Source organism: Bactrocera tryoni, chromosome 3 (genome assembly GCF_016617805.1).
Source record: "Bactrocera tryoni isolate S06 chromosome 3, CSIRO_BtryS06_freeze2, whole genome shotgun sequence".
In the NCBI taxonomy this organism is placed as follows: Eukaryota; Metazoa; Arthropoda; class Insecta; order Diptera; family Tephritidae; genus Bactrocera; species Bactrocera tryoni.
The window spans coordinates 43,835,270-43,851,752 of record NC_052501.1 but is presented as its reverse complement, the minus strand read 5'-3'; the positions used below and the strand labels follow the sequence as shown (position 1 = coordinate 43,851,752).

The 16,483-nt window shown below is 37.3% G+C and overlaps 1 protein-coding gene across 2 annotated transcripts in view; it reads left to right on the top strand.

The window, feature by feature from the left end:
* LOC120773097 overlaps positions 1-16,483 on the top strand; it is a 72,734-nt gene that overhangs the window by 40,954 nt on the left and 15,297 nt on the right. Inside the window, exons 2-14 of one of the 2 annotated variants that reach the window (XM_040102067.1) lie at positions 7,080-7,719; positions 7,839-8,075; positions 8,891-9,396; positions 9,486-10,237; positions 10,549-10,566; positions 11,153-12,626; positions 12,693-12,965; positions 13,055-13,411; positions 13,476-13,541; positions 13,709-13,753; positions 15,860-15,901; positions 15,981-16,150; positions 16,293-16,441. In XM_040102067.1, the coding sequence (XP_039958001.1) occupies positions 7,551-7,719; positions 7,839-8,075; positions 8,891-9,396; positions 9,486-10,237; positions 10,549-10,566; positions 11,153-12,626; positions 12,693-12,965; positions 13,055-13,411; positions 13,476-13,541; positions 13,709-13,753; positions 15,860-15,901; positions 15,981-16,150; positions 16,293-16,441 (4,258 nt within the window). In that variant the 5' untranslated portion in view covers positions 7,080-7,550. Of the gene's footprint in view, positions 1-7,079; positions 7,720-7,838; positions 8,076-8,890; positions 9,397-9,485; positions 10,238-10,548; positions 10,567-11,152; positions 12,627-12,692; positions 12,966-13,054; positions 13,412-13,475; positions 13,542-13,708; positions 13,754-15,859; positions 15,902-15,980; positions 16,151-16,292; positions 16,442-16,483 lie in introns of those variants that run through there. The other variant, XM_040102068.1, reaches the window with a different exon arrangement.

Genomic DNA, 16,483 nt, shown 5'->3' with positions numbered 1-16,483 from the left:
TAAAAAATAGAAAATTAAAATCAACTGAAATGCTAAATCAAGAAAACAATAATAATAAATGGAAAAATATTAAAGATAAAAAAACTAATATTAAAAATATGAAAAATTAAGGAAAAAAATTTAAAAAATATAATAAAAATATAAAAGTAATATATGAAAAAATTAAAGATAAAAAAAATAATATACACACATTAAAGAAATAACAAAAAAAGAATTAAATTAAAGAATAAAAAAAAACTTTTAAATAATACAAAATTGTTCCTTTGTTTACGCGATTTTCTTTTGCCGATGTGTAGTTTATTAATTTCATGGCATTTTTCTTCTTGAGTTTTTCGGACCGACCTAAACCGGAACCAATAAAAAACTTGTAGTAATTAAAAAAAAAAAAACATTCAGAGATCCTTTAGGTAAACATGTTTAATATGAATTGAAAAATGGCGAAAATTTAACCAAAATTTAAATTTAATTTGTTTAACCATTTACAAAAAAATGCCATTATAAATCTTAAAGGAGTCTCAATTTCAAAAATATTCACACAAATATTAATAGTACGGTCAAATTAGACTAGGAAATAGGAATGAAAGTTCATAAATTTACAGTAAGTGAGTTATTGTGTTCAAACCATGGTTAAAAATAACATACTAAAACTTGTCATCGTTCCGATTAATGAAAAAAAAACTACCCGAGGACAAAGGTCAACATTTTTTTCGTTTTGTAGTGATGATTTAAATAGCAATCTTCAAAGAAAAAAAGTTTTCTATACAAACACTAGATTCCGTCGTTCAGCTTGTAAGGCAGCTACATATGTACATACATATGTACATATACATATGCTAGAGTCGTCCGGTATATTGGCGTTTCAGACAAATTAGCAGTTTGGGAGAAAATTATGCAACATTTTTTACAGACAAACAGATGGGCACGGCTAAATTAACTCAGCTGGTCACTCTGATCATCTAGATGTACATACTTACATATGCATAAATTTTTTATAGTCTATCGACGATTCCTTATGGCTGTTATTTACTTCGTAGCAAATTATATTAAATTTGCTGAGAGCATCAAAATACATACCATCTTCTTTAAATAATACATTCGAGATCTTTTAACATTTAAAAAGAAACATAATATAAAATATAATAATTATTATATTATAAAATTTGAAGGCATTGCTAAAAATAATTAAAGTTCAAGTTCAGTAAATATTTTTAAAAGAAAAATATATTTCATTCTAATTCCGTGCAAGGACTAAATTAGCATTACTATAAATGCTAGCATATCCTATGATCACCGGAATTTTTGCTAACTAGTATCATCAAATATCTGCTAGGAACTGATAACCCAACTCAATTTCATAAATAAAGTAAAGACAGTATCTTAAAAAATTGCAAAAAATTATGAAAGAAAACGAAAACAAATTCTGCCGTGCACATTTTTATGAAAATCTTTAATATTATTTATGAATGAATGACCAATGTGTTTTTCTGCGGAAATAAAACATGTGAATATGTCAAATCTGTTAATACTACATCCAAACATATCCATAAGTATGTACATACATACATACATATGTACTTATGTATGTGTGCAATTATAATTAAAAATGTGAAACTGCATGAAAAACAAGCCGCCAAAACGACGTTGACTACTCGCATAGCCAGCTGTGACGCCTAAGTGACGCATTTCAAATGTGCTAGCGGGTGTGTGAACAACGCTCGGCAAAAATCTGCAATCGCTAGTTGCTAAAAACGCATACACGCCGGTGAGAAAAATACAGCGCACTCAGTTAAACTAAAAGAAACCGTGATTATTTCTGGTAATTTCAATTTATCTACCAATAAAAGACGCCAAATACAAGCATTATGAAACTCAAGCAAAGTGTAAACCGAAATTAAAATTGTGTATAATGAATGAAATCGTATGTGCGTTACGCTGTGAAAATTATAAACCAAGCAGATGTGCGTACGCATCACGCACACACAAGCATTAGCATGTATCTACAGATAAACTCATAGATACACACAGCGCTGTCGCGGTCAGCAGCGCTGCGTCGTCGCCGTCATCGCAGGTGTGTTGGTAGCAGCGCTGTTTGCCATTTCTCTATGTCTACATTTTCGTCGTTGATCTCTGGCACTCTCGGCGCTTGTCGGCTTTTAGTGTCGCGCTCTCGCTGCGTGTCTTTTGCGCTCGTTCGCTTCATGCGCACTTCATAAGGGAGAAATGGCAAAAACAAATAGCTAAGCGTATGCAGTGTCGTGTGAAAATTTGACTGCACTTTGGAAAATATAAACAAAATAGCAAATATAAAAGTGATAATTAAAAGTTGTATTTAAAACGAGTGAATGTGTGGTAAAACAATTCAAATAAATAATAATTTTGAAAACTATTGTCTGCAAATTTGTTGCAATATCTGCTGTTTGAATGTGTTTGTGTAGCATTATAGTGTGCGCTTGTGAGATGAGTGGGCAAAAGAGTCGACAATTGTCAACTGACATACATACATATGTACATATCTATGTATATGTGTTTTTAAACAGAAGTTTAAATGCTCTTGTATAAAAACAAATAATAATAAAATTAACCAAACGAAGTTCATTCAACCTGACTTCAAATACAAACATATGGACACACTACATGCATGCCTACATATTTACATATAAATATTGCTATGTACTGAAAGTGTTAGAAAAGTAATAGAAACTCGATTTATTACGTAAACATTTTAATTTACGGTTTCAAAAGTGTTTTCTAGTGTCTACTCAAAATCAATTAAAAGGATTTTACGTAAAACTTAAATTCTTCGAAAAAGAAGTATTTATCTATAAAAATATTATTTCGGTTAGAAAAACTCAACCAGAAAACACAATCAAGGATTAAAGCCTTAACTCAGATGGTTATGTATCCTGTTGCTATTTCTCTAATTTTGATAATTTTTTCAAAATTTTAATGGTAAAAACTTAGAGTGCTTAGCGCTTCTCACTTTTTTGTTTAAACGTTTTTATAGACAAGATAGGACAAAGGTCAAAGAGTATAACGCTAAATTTTTCTATCCGAAAGTTTTTGTTTGGTTAAATAGTAAATCAAATTTATACCGTAAATTGTCCCAATATGGACAGCCGTTATAACCGCACAACTTGCATAATCGGACAAATATAACGTTTTATATCCTCATACAAAAAAAGAACGTTGCACCGAACCCCTTCACCTTGTATGCCAGTTATGCTTCAGTTGACGAATCCTTACCAGAAAGTGTAGTTTTGTTTTAAACAGTAATCCATATTAAATTTTCTGAAGTTATCTTGTCCAATAAAAAAAAAATTCATACAAGGACTTGATTTTTCTCGTTCAGTTAGTATAGCTTCACTGTGCAATAGTGGTGCAATATCGGCGATTTCAACAAATGAGCATCTTCTTGGGGACAAAAAGGTGTGTGCAAAATTTCAGATAGTTCGCCTATATACGGACACGGGAACAGACGTCTAAATCGACTCAGCTCGTCATCCTATTCGTTTAAGCGGACACGGACATGTAGTATTGTGCAAATATTTTGTTCAAATTAGCTCTAATAAGCCGACTAACACATCTACTAATTTGTGTGTTATTGATATTTAATTTGTGTTTCCTATTTTAATACGAATGAAGACATTCATGCATTCAAACCGGAAAAAATTTACGATACGGATATTAGTGGACAATTTTTTTTGTACATTTCTTTACATAACCTTCGATCTTAAGTGTGACAGGGTAAAGAAGCTGGTTTTGCAAACCCATCCTCATGTATTTAAACAACTTTGTTTCAATGAACTTCCAGGGGGTTGGAAATCTGACAAAAAAGCGTGAATGATTCGACTGCGTTGCAACAAAAATTAAACGGGAAAATGCTATTTTAAAATCAAATTTTTTTTGTTTTGGATAATTCAGCTTCAAATGTTAAATAAACTTTACAAATGTTCAAATAATGTTATTGCCTTCAAATACTTGCAGCCGAATTTGCAAAACTCTTAATCTTAATAAGGCATAAATAAAAATGTTAAAGTTTTTTTATAGAAACTCAATATTACAATACTACCAAAAATGGTTATAGCGATTTCGTCATCAGAGTTTTTAAAATCGATTAATATATTTGAAGCGTTATACATACAACCTCCTGGTATAAAGTTAAAGCCACAACCAGCAAAAACTCTTTTAAAGCTGGTTTCCTAGAAACCAATCAAATTGTTCACAAATTTCTCATTTGAACTAAAAATGTTGAAATATAAAAATGTCAAATTTAAGGTCTAACTTCGTATAATACGCCTACGTACATATATAAGTAACTGTAAAAAAATTAACAAAAAAAAAAAACATTTAAAATGCATAAGAAACAGAGGGTATACTTTCATATGACCATATTGTAGTGAAATCAAACAATTCTTTGTTTACGATTAAAATAAAAGGCATCTCATTTGTCAGAAACAAAATCAATAGCTACAACAACAGCTTGATAAATTCCAAGAGCGAACTCTTTTCTTTTTTCAACATTTTAAACTAATTTTCGATAAAATGTTCGTTGTCTTCCACTTTTAAACAAAACAATTTATTCGTTAACAAAAAGCAAAATCAGCTGTTTCACAGCATTTTCCTTAAGCAAGTGACGTTTGCTGATAGCGTCTTCCTCGTTATTCTGTCAAAGAAATACTTTTGTTATAAATATTATTAAAATTAAAATATACGAAAATATCGATATATTCACTTTTTATACTTTAAAATTTTGTATAATACTTTAAGTTTTAGTTCTGTAAGGGTCTTCCCTAGACTGGTAACAGTTAACCTTCTATTGCATTTCCGCCATAAAAACTTTTCATAAAACTCGACTAACCGTCCGAGAAAAAACAACAAAAATTTTTGATATAATTAAGGTCCACGCCAATTCATTCAAGCATCTACCATAAATTTATACAACTACCCCATTGAAATTTGTCGTTTCATAAAAAATTAATAAACCAAAAATCAATTCTACCATGTTTTATAGTATTCTCTCTCAACCAGCTTGCTCGCCGCTCTACCTTGTGCTCCATTCATTATCTGTCCTCGTCCACCATTTCGTGTCTCATTGCGCTCTGTCCACTAGTTAGCTGGTTTACTTTAGTTTTGTGTACCCATCGCTGCTTGCTTTTACAAACTAATTTTTGTTTTTTGTTGATTTACGTTTTGCTCATATACTTTATCTGCATTCTGTTTTTGTATCTCTTTCTTTTTTGTTAAAACTTAAAGTGGCGTTTCTATTTTTGTTTTGGTCTGTTGTTTTGTGTTTATCGCTATGAATTGCATCGTCTTTTCTTTCCTTAATGCAACCTTTATGAGCTTTGCCGGCAAAGATTATATTTTATTATAAAACAAGTTTCATTTTTTGTTTACTATGTTTTACTCGATTTATTTATCTTATTGGAGTAAATTCAATTGTTGAGGTAGGTCTGATATCGCGGCCGGTTTCGTAGCAAAGGATGAGTTTGCACTGGGTTTTATGGTATATTTCTATTTTATAGTTGAAATTATAAGATTTTGAAGTAATTGACGAAAGGATTTTATCGAGTTTTTTGGGAACTTTTCATTCGTACACAACCACATTTTCTAATACTCACCTGGTTTGTGGTAACGAATTGAGGAATGCTTTAAAAACCTCGAAGGAAACGTCGGAGACAATATAAAGAAAATATATAAATGATTAGCATGACGAGCTAAGTCGATTTAGACATGTTCGACCGTCCGTCTACCCGTTGTTGATGTTGTTGTAGCGGCAGAAAACATTTCTGATATAATTCGAGGCATGGTGCCGAATTGACAGCCTTTGGCCAGATAAAAACCTGGTCCGTTCGGCTTACTTAAACCCGACTGTCGTTGAAAAGATCCGTCTGCCCTTCTACATATACGATATCAGACCCATGCAAATAAAATTATGTTCTTGTATGAACAACTTTATTATTTCTTTACGAAATATTACATAGATTTTGTTTTTCAAGGCAACGGCGATCTTTTAGATCGGACAACTCTAGCTATAGTTCAGTCAGTCCAAAAATAAAATATCCCATTAAAATAAAAAGCAAATGGAGACCCTCTCTTTCTTGTACTTCATTTTTGCTCAACTGGTTCGTAGGTTCGAATTTTGAAAGGGAATGAATTCTAAACATCGGTAGACTATGTCAAATCCCGAAGAGTATATCTGACGGATAAAACTCATAGAATAGAGAGTTTAAAGCATTGAAATCTCAATACCGTCTTATCAAGTTGATTGACACGAAACTTCATATTATTTTAGAGCGTTTTGATGTGATAATAGGAGGGATAGGACGTACAATTTTTGTAACATATGAGAGGATAGCCCTCTAACTTAACCTAATAACGCAATATCTCTTATAAAATTGTATTAAAAAGAAAAGTCTTAGTAAAAGAATAATCACTTATCTTATTTTATAGAGATGATTATTTTTTTTATCACGTGTTTGTATGTGTAAATGTAGATACAAACATATGTACATTTATGCAAAAAAAAAAACGTCATAAAATTCATTGAATTGTGTTCAAGGTTATGTTTGTTTGTATAAAAGCGAACTTGACCTTGTACTGCGTAACTACAACGTCCTTGAACTTTTAAGTTGCTGGAATATGAAAAAGTTTGACATATTATATTAAATACAACAAAGTTATTTTTAGCCTTTAGAAATGTTGATTACGGTGGCTAAAAGTGTACATATGTATGTGATTAAATTTGTAACAAACTTCAAGCAGTAAATGTTAACTAACATTCAATGCGGCAACATACGCTGCTGGCAACAGTTTGCCGTAATTTTAAAAGAGAGTGAATGTTTGTGAATTGCATATAAAAAATAATGAATGAAAAGAGTGTATACGGGAGACTCTCTTGAGAGCGTTGTCATGTCTGCGGCGAACTTGTTGCTGTCAAACTTGTCTCATGGACATATACAACTTGTTTGATTACCAACACAACCACGATTTCCAACTCATACTAATTGTCTAACTTTTTTTGCAATTTGTTTTTACTGTTTTTATTAACTTGCATTTCCGTATTGCTCTCTTTACAGTTGTACCAAATATGACAGGAAAACAATGAACATCTGAGACTTCAAATTCATAAAATATTTGTTGTTGGAGAATCTGCAAAAATGCATTAAAAAAATGTAGAAGTTAGCAAATGCAAATAAACAGCAATAAATAAAGTAATAATAAAGCCGAAATAAATGTGGTGAAAACGCACAATAAGCAAACCGAAGAAATCAAAGGAATAAAACATAAATACGCACAATTGGCAATAATACGCGTACATGCCAGAAAAGTAGAGCATAAAATATAAACAAAGTGAAAACGCGATAAAGTGAATAAAGTAGGCAGCGAAAGTAATTGACTTATTTTCGAAGGAATACTTTCAAAGAAAAAGTGGAGAGCAAGAGAGAGCGTAGGAATATAGTTTATTTTGAACAAGTGAGAAAAGAAAAGCCTTCAAAATTAAACGCAACAATAAGAAGAAACCCCACAGCAATCATCCATCCAGTTTGATGAAAAACATGGACAAAAATGCCGGCGGCGACGGCAGCGATGGTAAATCGGGTGTCGGCGTCGGTCTGGGTGGTGGCGGCAGTGGTAAGGCCGGCTCTAGCGCCAGTGGGGGCGGTGGAGCCGGAGTGCACGATCCCTCCGCATTGTTGGATGCCGCCTCGCTATTCGGTAAGTGTTGGAGGCAACAAATTGCTGATTTTTATTTGCTTTGTTTTTTCTGAATTTGGTTTGATACTAATAAACATGTATTTTGTGTAATAATGCACATGTTTTCTGTTCACTTGCAGCTTATTGGGGCCGTGATCCAGCAAGCGCCGCCGCAGCCGCTTCCAATCCGCTATTCAACTCACAATTTAATGCTGCCGCAGCAGCCGGCTTGGGGTTGTTGCAGAATCCAGCTAGTGCAGCAAATGATCGCTATTCGATAGCAGCTGCAGCAGCGGCCGCCGCGTCACATCATCATCAGAACACCATGGCAGTGGCGGCTTCTCAGGCGGCCAGTTTGGCCAGTCTGCATCCAGCAAGTGAGTTAAACTGTACGATCGTTGAAAATGGTGTTGGTTTTGTGAGGAAATTATGTATTAAAAATGATTTTTGATGGTCTGAAAAGTGAAGTTATATATTTTAGAACGGTTGTGATATGTATTTAAAGGATGGTGTAGATAGAATTTGAGGTTAAAGTGTTTATTGTGTCAAAATTGTTTGTTTGTGTCAAAGTTAATTGCATTTTTTTTATTGCATTTTTTTTATTGCAACTTTAAAACTTAAGAAGAGAAATTTCTCCATTTCATTTTTGCATTTTGAGTGCATTTCTGTTATGTTACATAAATACATACATCGGTTTGATTATTTATCGTTTAGTGATAAATAGTTGTCTGTTTATTGCATATCTTCCAACTTGGTTAATGGCACGTTCGTTAGCCCACCGGTTTTATGTTTGAAGAGTCATGAGTTCGAATTCCAACTAAATCCTTGATATGCAATTTAAATTTACTCGGTTGATAATAAGAAGGGAGTGAAACAGCAAACGCATTCGCATACCGTTAGATGTCGTTTGAAGAAAACGCTCCTAGAATAAAATTACACTAAGCTTCCCCAAAATATAGAATCATTCAACATGTGCAGTCGTGTGGATCTAAAGGAAGTGTGTGAACAACATTGTAGTAATTTATAATTTTTTTCATAAATAGATATATTCATATAAAATAACAAACCATTATATAATTGGTTTAAGAATAATAATATAAAAAAAATTGATTCGAAATATTAATTTTATATATTTATGTATTATATTATATTTATAGTTAAAAATTACTTTTTCACTTGTTCACCTTTGCAGGTTGGTGGTCCATGGCTCAACTGGCAGCTCAAGACTATTTTACCCGCCTCCAAGCTTCCGGCCTCTCACCATTCGCACATCCCGATGTGATGGCTGCATTTGGTCCAGCAGCACTGGGTCTAGGTGGTGCAGCCGGTGCCGGTGGTACAGGAGTCAACAGCGCCGGTAGTGGTGTCGGTGCTTTGGGTGCCGGTGCGGGTGGCAGTAATGTAGGCAGTGGCAGCAGTTCATCATCGAGCAGCAAATCAAGTAAATCCCGCAAAGAGAAACGCCAGCAACAGCAGCAGGCACAACAACAGCAACAACAGAATCTAGCTGCAGCTGCAGCGGCGGCAGCAGCAGCGGCCGTTAGTGCTAATCCGGCGGCGGCTTTGGCTGGCATGCACGGTTTGGTTGGTGCCGGTGGTTCGCTTAACTCCTCTGCGATGGGCATGGGTGGTAGTGGCAGTGCAGGCAATACCACGGGTGTTGGTGGCAGTAGCGGCGGCAGTAGTTCGTCGTACAAAGTGAGTTCGTGTGTTGATGTGCAGTTGATTTTATTAAATACTGGCGTTTCATTAATATTTAAATTTTTTTCTTCCCAAAAACTTTTTAGTCGAGCTCAACCAGTTATAGCAAACCATCTGTTAGTCCGGTTTTACCGCCACCACCCGGTTCGGCATACGATCCAGTGCAGCTGCATAAAGAATTGTTGGCAATGCAAGTGGCAGCCGCGTCCGGTGGCTCTTCCAGTTCCTCATCGTCGAAGAAGTCCTCATCGCATCATCATACACAGTCACATCAGAGCAGCAGCAACAACAACAGCAGTAGTGGTGGTGGCGGTGGCAGTGGCGGTGGCAGTGGTGGTAGCAGTGGCTTAGGCATGTCCAGTGGCGCTTCCTCGTCGCTCGGCGGCAGCAGCAGCAACAATTCCAATAAAAACTCACCCATGAGCAGTGTCGGCAATGCGGCCATGCATCATTTGAGCGCCTTGGGTGGTAATGTGGGCGGCAGCAATTCCACAGCGCATCACATAAATGCGTTAATGTCGCCGCACGGTTCATTGGGCGGCAGCAGTGGCATGGGTAGCGGTGGCAGTAATATGGGTGCTAGCAGTAGTGGTGGCAGCAATAGTTCGGCATCGAGCAGTAAAGTAGAACGTGACAAGAATAACGCTTCGTTAAATGCGCTCAGCTCGCTTTCGCAGTTCGGCGCACTCGGTATGAGCCCTCAGCAAAGTATGCAGGCCGCAATGAACGCGTTTGCTGCATCTAATCCGGCAGCTGCGGCCGCAGCGGCAGCAGCAGCGTCGGCGGCGGTCGGTGGTGGCAAAGGTGGCAAAGACTACATGCCAAGTGGCATACTCAGGTGAGTGTGCGGCGAAAATTGTATAATTTTTCTTTGGATTTCGTGTTATAAGTACGAGGTGTGGTGTATGAGACGGCTGTAAGATCTTATCTAAGTGAAAGTGCAAAAGTTTAAGAATTTAGTTTGTGTGGTGTGGCATTTAATGATAGTATGGGCTTATTTTGGTTTAAGTTTGTTTGGTTTCTAACTTTGACTATAATTTTTTCTGCATTTCTTTTATTCTCGGCATTTGGTACGTTTTCCACCACAAACCAATGAATTTATCACTTATGTACACTCATATAAAACTATGTACACCTTGGTTTACGTAGTGCTGCACTGGAAGGAAAGTAAGACCCTGATTTTTGTTAACGATTATTTTTGTTATTGTTATAATCATGCGCATACGCTCATCAACTGTGTAACTGTGATCAAATTTCTTCTAAATACAATTACAAATATTTAAATTAGTTGAAATTGTTTTCTTTTTTTGGACACAGATACCAAATTTCATATCACACATACATTTCCATATACTAAGTGATATCGCTGTAGAAGCTTTCTAATCTAATTTATACACCAATTGGCGCAGCATGCAGTAAAAACTGAATGCCTCTCTCCCTCTCCCTCTCTCTGTCTCTCTGAAAGTGTTTAAAATTAAATTTATTATTTGTTAATAACGATAATATATGTATGTGTGTACACTCGGTGTTACATAGTAACGGTTTTTTTTCACAAAATTTTATCGAAACAGTATAAATTTTCCTCAGTCACGTGTCATACATCCTTTCACATATACTCTCAGCTCTTTATTTACTTCATATCTACATATTTATTGCACTTGGAATGCAACTCTGTGTGTTTTACGTTACCATCGCTGTACACTAATCGCTGCTCCCATTTATTTTACGCACGTTTCGTCGCTTCGTCTTACAGTGATCACCAATCCTTACTGGGTGTACGACTGCCGCCCGATACGGAGATCATCAAGTATACATCGTCGATTGTGGGACCCAAAATACCCGGCACTACTTCACGTGGACGCAAGAAAACCATTTCGGACGAACAACAACAGCAACAACAATTACTCGCACAACAACAACAACTCCAGCAGCAGCAATTGCAAAAACAAGAGCTGGACGCCACAAATGCACTCTCCTCGCTGCTCTCCATACCAGGTCTGAGTCCGGCCAAGCGGGCACGCCTCGAAATGGAGTATGCAGCAATGGCGGCAGCGGTTAATGTAGCCCAACAGCAACAACATCAGCAGCAGCAGCAACAGCAGGCCCAACAACAGGCGCAACAACAAGCGCAGCAGCAACAGCAAGCGCAGCAGCAGCAACAACAGGCACAACAACAGCAACAAGCACAACAACAATTGCAACAGCAACACCAGCATGCTTTAAATGTGGCCGCAGCTAGCGGTTTCGGTGGCATCGGTGTTGGTGGCACAAATGCCACCACCGCGGCACAAGCAGCAGCGGCGGCGGCGGCTGCAGCAGCGGCGCTCGGACAATTGAGTGGTCCGGCGGCAGCGGCAGCCTTAAGCGCCAGTGGACTTGGCATGGGTGCACCAATGGGCTTGCCCGGACTCGGCGGTTTGGGTGCTTTGGGTGGGGTTGGCGGCTTAGGCAACCCAACCGGACGTCTAGATACGCACGCACTGGGCGCAACCACGCTGAGTGCCACACCTAGCAATAGTCGTGACTCATCAACGGACCGTGTGGAAGTGATCAAACTACCGCCAACAATCACCTCGAACGGCGCCTACAATCTTTCGAATAAAAACAAAGACTTGCTTGATTTGACGGGGGACAATAGCAGCGGTGCTGGTGTGAACCTCAGCATGAAATCATCCACCTCCACCGCTACGACCAATGCCACAACGGTAGCCTCGGCGCTTATCGGAACCGCGGCCAATCCCATAATGATCGAAGACTATGATGCGCCATTGAATTTGTCAATGAAACCGGCTGATAAACAGAGTTCCTCCGCCTGCATGTCATCCTCAATGGTGGGCGGCAGTAGCGACTACAGCAGTCCGGTGAATATGGGCGGCACCGTGGCAGTGCCTACGGGCAGCGGTGGTTCGAATAGTTTGCAAAGCTTGACTTCGATAACAGCAGCGCTGGGCGGTGGCAGTAGCACACCGCTGCCAGGTAGTGGCGCCAGCAGCAGTGGTGGAAATGCGGGAAGCAGCGGTTCGGCCGGTTCCAGTAGCGGCGGTGGTGGTAGTGGTGGTGAACGTTCAGGGCAACCGCCTTTTAAGGAGGGGCGGCCGCGCAATCTCGGACGCGGCGTGTCGAAACCGAAGAAGAACACCGTCGCTTCATTGCTGGCACAGTCTCGTGCAGTGGGCATAAAACCAATGCTAGCTACACAGCAGTTGCTACAGCAAGGCGCCGATTTGGTGGGTGTCGAGTGTGAAGCTTACGTAGTAGGGCGAAATAGTTCAAACTTTTCTTCTTCATTGCAGGAGAAAATCCGACAGGCATTGAATGAAGCGAATGCACAATTGGACCTCTCGACCGACTCCGAAAGCGTTGCCGCCGAAAGTGGGCTTTCCGAATCGGAGAGCGAAGATGCCAACATTCTAAATGTAACCGAATTACGTGTGCCACTCGATTTGGGCTGGAAGCGTGAGACGGTCATACGTGGCCTAACGAAGGCCGGTCAAATACGGGGCGAAGTTGTATACTATGCGCCCGGTAGTACAGTGCCGCTGAAGAACATGGGTCAAGTGATCTCTGTGAGTTTGTAGACAACTTTTACTACCTCTCTTGTGTGCCACCAGCGTGAGTGCAGCATTTTGAACGTTCTTTCAATTTCCCTTTGCAGCATTTGGAGAAGAATCCATCGAAGCTGACGCGTGACAATTTCAGCTTTTCATCACGTGCTATAGTCGGTTCATTCCTACAACCCGCACCACCGCCATACGCCAACGATGGCGAATACATACGCATGACCGACGAAGATGTCGCTAAGCGTTTGGAGGATTTGAAGATTTTCACACGCCAAACCTTGAATGTGGAGCAACGCATCGAGATTGCTAAGCAACAGCAGGCCATACGCGATGCGAAGAAACAGCAGAAGGAGGAAATGGCGCGCAACAAGGAAAAAGCACGGCAGGAAAAAAACGAGAAGCTTGAGCAGCAACGTAAAGAAAAGGAGTTAAAAAACCAGCAAATGATTGAGGTGCGTCCGGTTGTTTTTTCTTAGAAGGTCTTGTTGTTACTTATTTATTTTTTCTTCATTTTAGGCGCGCAAGAAGCGTCAGGAAGAACTAGAACGCATCAAGCAAGAGGAGCTGCTCAAGAAACAACAGGTACAGTGTGCTTTAAAAGTAACTGTTCGCTACTTTTTCATTTGCACAATTTTGAATTTTCGTAAAAAAGAATTACAAAACTAAAATTTCACATTTTTGAACTGGCAACTTGCATTAAAATTCACTATTAATTATATATTTTTTATTTATTTACTCTTTTCCTTTAGGAAAAAGAAAAGAAACGTCAAGAAGCTATTTTAGCTAAAGAACAGGTATTAGCTGAGTACCTTTTCTCTACGCTTAGTAGTAGTAGTTCTCTATGATTTGCTTTATTGGCTACAAAAATTCTAATTTCGATTTAAATTTTCTTCTAAAAATTTTCAAAATTTTTTTTCTCTAATTTTTTTTTGCACAAATTTTTTATTTGAAATTTGCAAAGTTCGTTTTTTTTTTGAATTTGGAACGAAAAAAATATTTAAAAAAATAATTTAGGAAAAAATGTTTGAAGAATATATTTTTTTTTTTAATTTTTAAAGCATTTTTTAATTTTAATAATATTTTTTTTTTATAATAATATTATTTTTAAACACTTTTTTATTAAATTATTTTACTTCAAATTTTTTTGTTAAATTATTTTTCCTAAAAATTGTTTTTTTCGTCTAAAAATTAATTTTTTTTTATTGTGGTTTAAAAGTTTTGGCAACAGTAAATTTAAAATCTTTATTTCTTTTTTTACGCTTATACTCTTACAACATGTTGCACAGTGCTATAAAATTAGTACAGATAGATAACACAACATCCTGTACATCAAAGTGCTTAGAATGGCGAGACGAATCGATTTCGTTACATTGAACCGGTTGTTCAAAAAGTTTTGTCGTTTGATAAGAAAAACACAATTTTATGAATAAAACACTTTATTATTCAGTATAGTCTCCCTGAACATTAATACACTTGCTCCAACGATCCTCCTATCTTTGGATCCCATCCCTGAAGTGAGAATCCGGAAGGTCTGCAAAATACGCTTCAACAGCCGTTATGATCTCATCTTTTGATGAAAAACGCATGCCACGCAGAAATTGTTTGAGTTCTGGAAACAAATAAAAGTCGCTGGGGCCAAATCTGGTGAATACGGTGGAAGCTCCAACGAATTTTTATTCCTGGATTTTAGCCATTGTCAAAATGCTCTTGTGACACGGTGAATTGTCCTGATGAAAAAGGATTTTTTCTTTTGCAAATCGGGTATTTTTTTCACGAATTTTTTCCTTCAAATTGTCCAAAACGTTGCAATAATATTCAGACTTAATTGTTTTACCAGTTTGGAAGTAATCCACAAACAAAATTCCTCTCGTATCTCAAAAAACTGATGCCATAACCTTCTTGGCCGCCTTCCGGACACGAACTCGTTTCGAAGCCGAACAACCAGGTTCACACCACTCTTTAACCTCTTGTTTTGATTCAGGATCATGGTGATAGACCCAAGTCTCATCCTTGATGTGGATCGTCACCAAGGCTTGTACGACCACGTTTAAATTTAGCAACCCATCTTTCTACCGTTCTAATTGTAGGTGAACAACCATTATACACTTTTTACATTCGTTCGTGAATTTTGTTTGGTGCCACACCTTCCAAAAATAAGAATATTATTACTGCACGATATTAAAATTTTTCCAGTGTAAAAAAATACAGTGACATGGCTTGTAAACAAAGAATAAATTGACAGATTGAAATGAAACTTCACATACGTTCATATGCTGCAGAGTTACCAGCAAAACGAAAAAAAATTTGTGCTAATAGCAACGCCCTCTCTTAGCGAACGACAAAACTTATTGAACAATCATCTGCGTCCAATTGTCCGTTTTCCAGTTAGTCCATATGTGGACTACTATAAGTCCTAGAAGTTCGACTGATTTCTAATGTTTGACTATAGAAATGTTTTTTAAAGAGAAACCGACATGAATCAGTTGAAAAATTTAAATTTGCTTAAAGTTATTTCCATATCATATCTGGCATAGATTGTTGTCAAAGCCGCCGAAGAAATAGCTGTCACAATACTGTCCGATTAAAATCAAGTTCTTATATGAAATTTGTTTGTGAAGGGTATTATAGCTTCGGTGTATCGGCAGTTTCGAAATATGATAATTCAAGTCTTAAAATCTGCAAGAGTACTTAACGTGCGGTCCCATCTGTACTAAGCGCTTCCTCACTTGTTAAAAATAGTTTATATTTTCGCCAAGAGTAAAAGTAGACATAATTTCTGATACTAAAAGTTTTTTTTCACCATTTTTACTTCCGTAGCATTTGTTGATTTGATTGCTTGTTTGAAAATATAATTTTTACTCTATAAATATCTTTACTAATACAAACTACTTCACCTGTAGGAACTCCAAAAACAAAAAGAAGCATTACTTGCCGCCGAGATGGTGAGTCTACAAATTAAAAAAATATATTTTCTTATACCATTAAATCCTTAACCTCACTTTTCTACATTTCTAAACGCAGGAACGCGAACGCCGTCGTCAACATATGGCACTTGTGCGCCAGCTGGAGGCGCGCCGCAAGTTTGTCGAGCGTGAGAAGAAGAAGCATCAAATGATCTTAGACCGTCTGATATTGCGCGAGAAGCGTATGGCTATACGAAAGCGTGACTCTGAAATTTTAGCCCAAATAAGGTGAGGTGCTGTCAAAGAAATTTTCAAATAATATTGACATGAACAGCAAAAGACAACACAGCAAAGCAAATAGAAGACCACACTGAATGCAGCAAATGCAATCTAACAGTTTACTAACCCTTTTCACACTTTTCTTTACTAGAAAACCAAATGAGGATTCTGAAGTTGCACATCCGCACGAGTTGCCGGAGCTGGAACGCATCGGTGGAAATCGTTTGCCTGGTCAAGCTATGGCCGATCTGCTGATGGTATTCGAATTCTTGCATAACTTTGGTGAAACTTTAGGGTTCGGTAAGTGCTTGGCTACCATTAATATTGTAATACAGCTTGCTT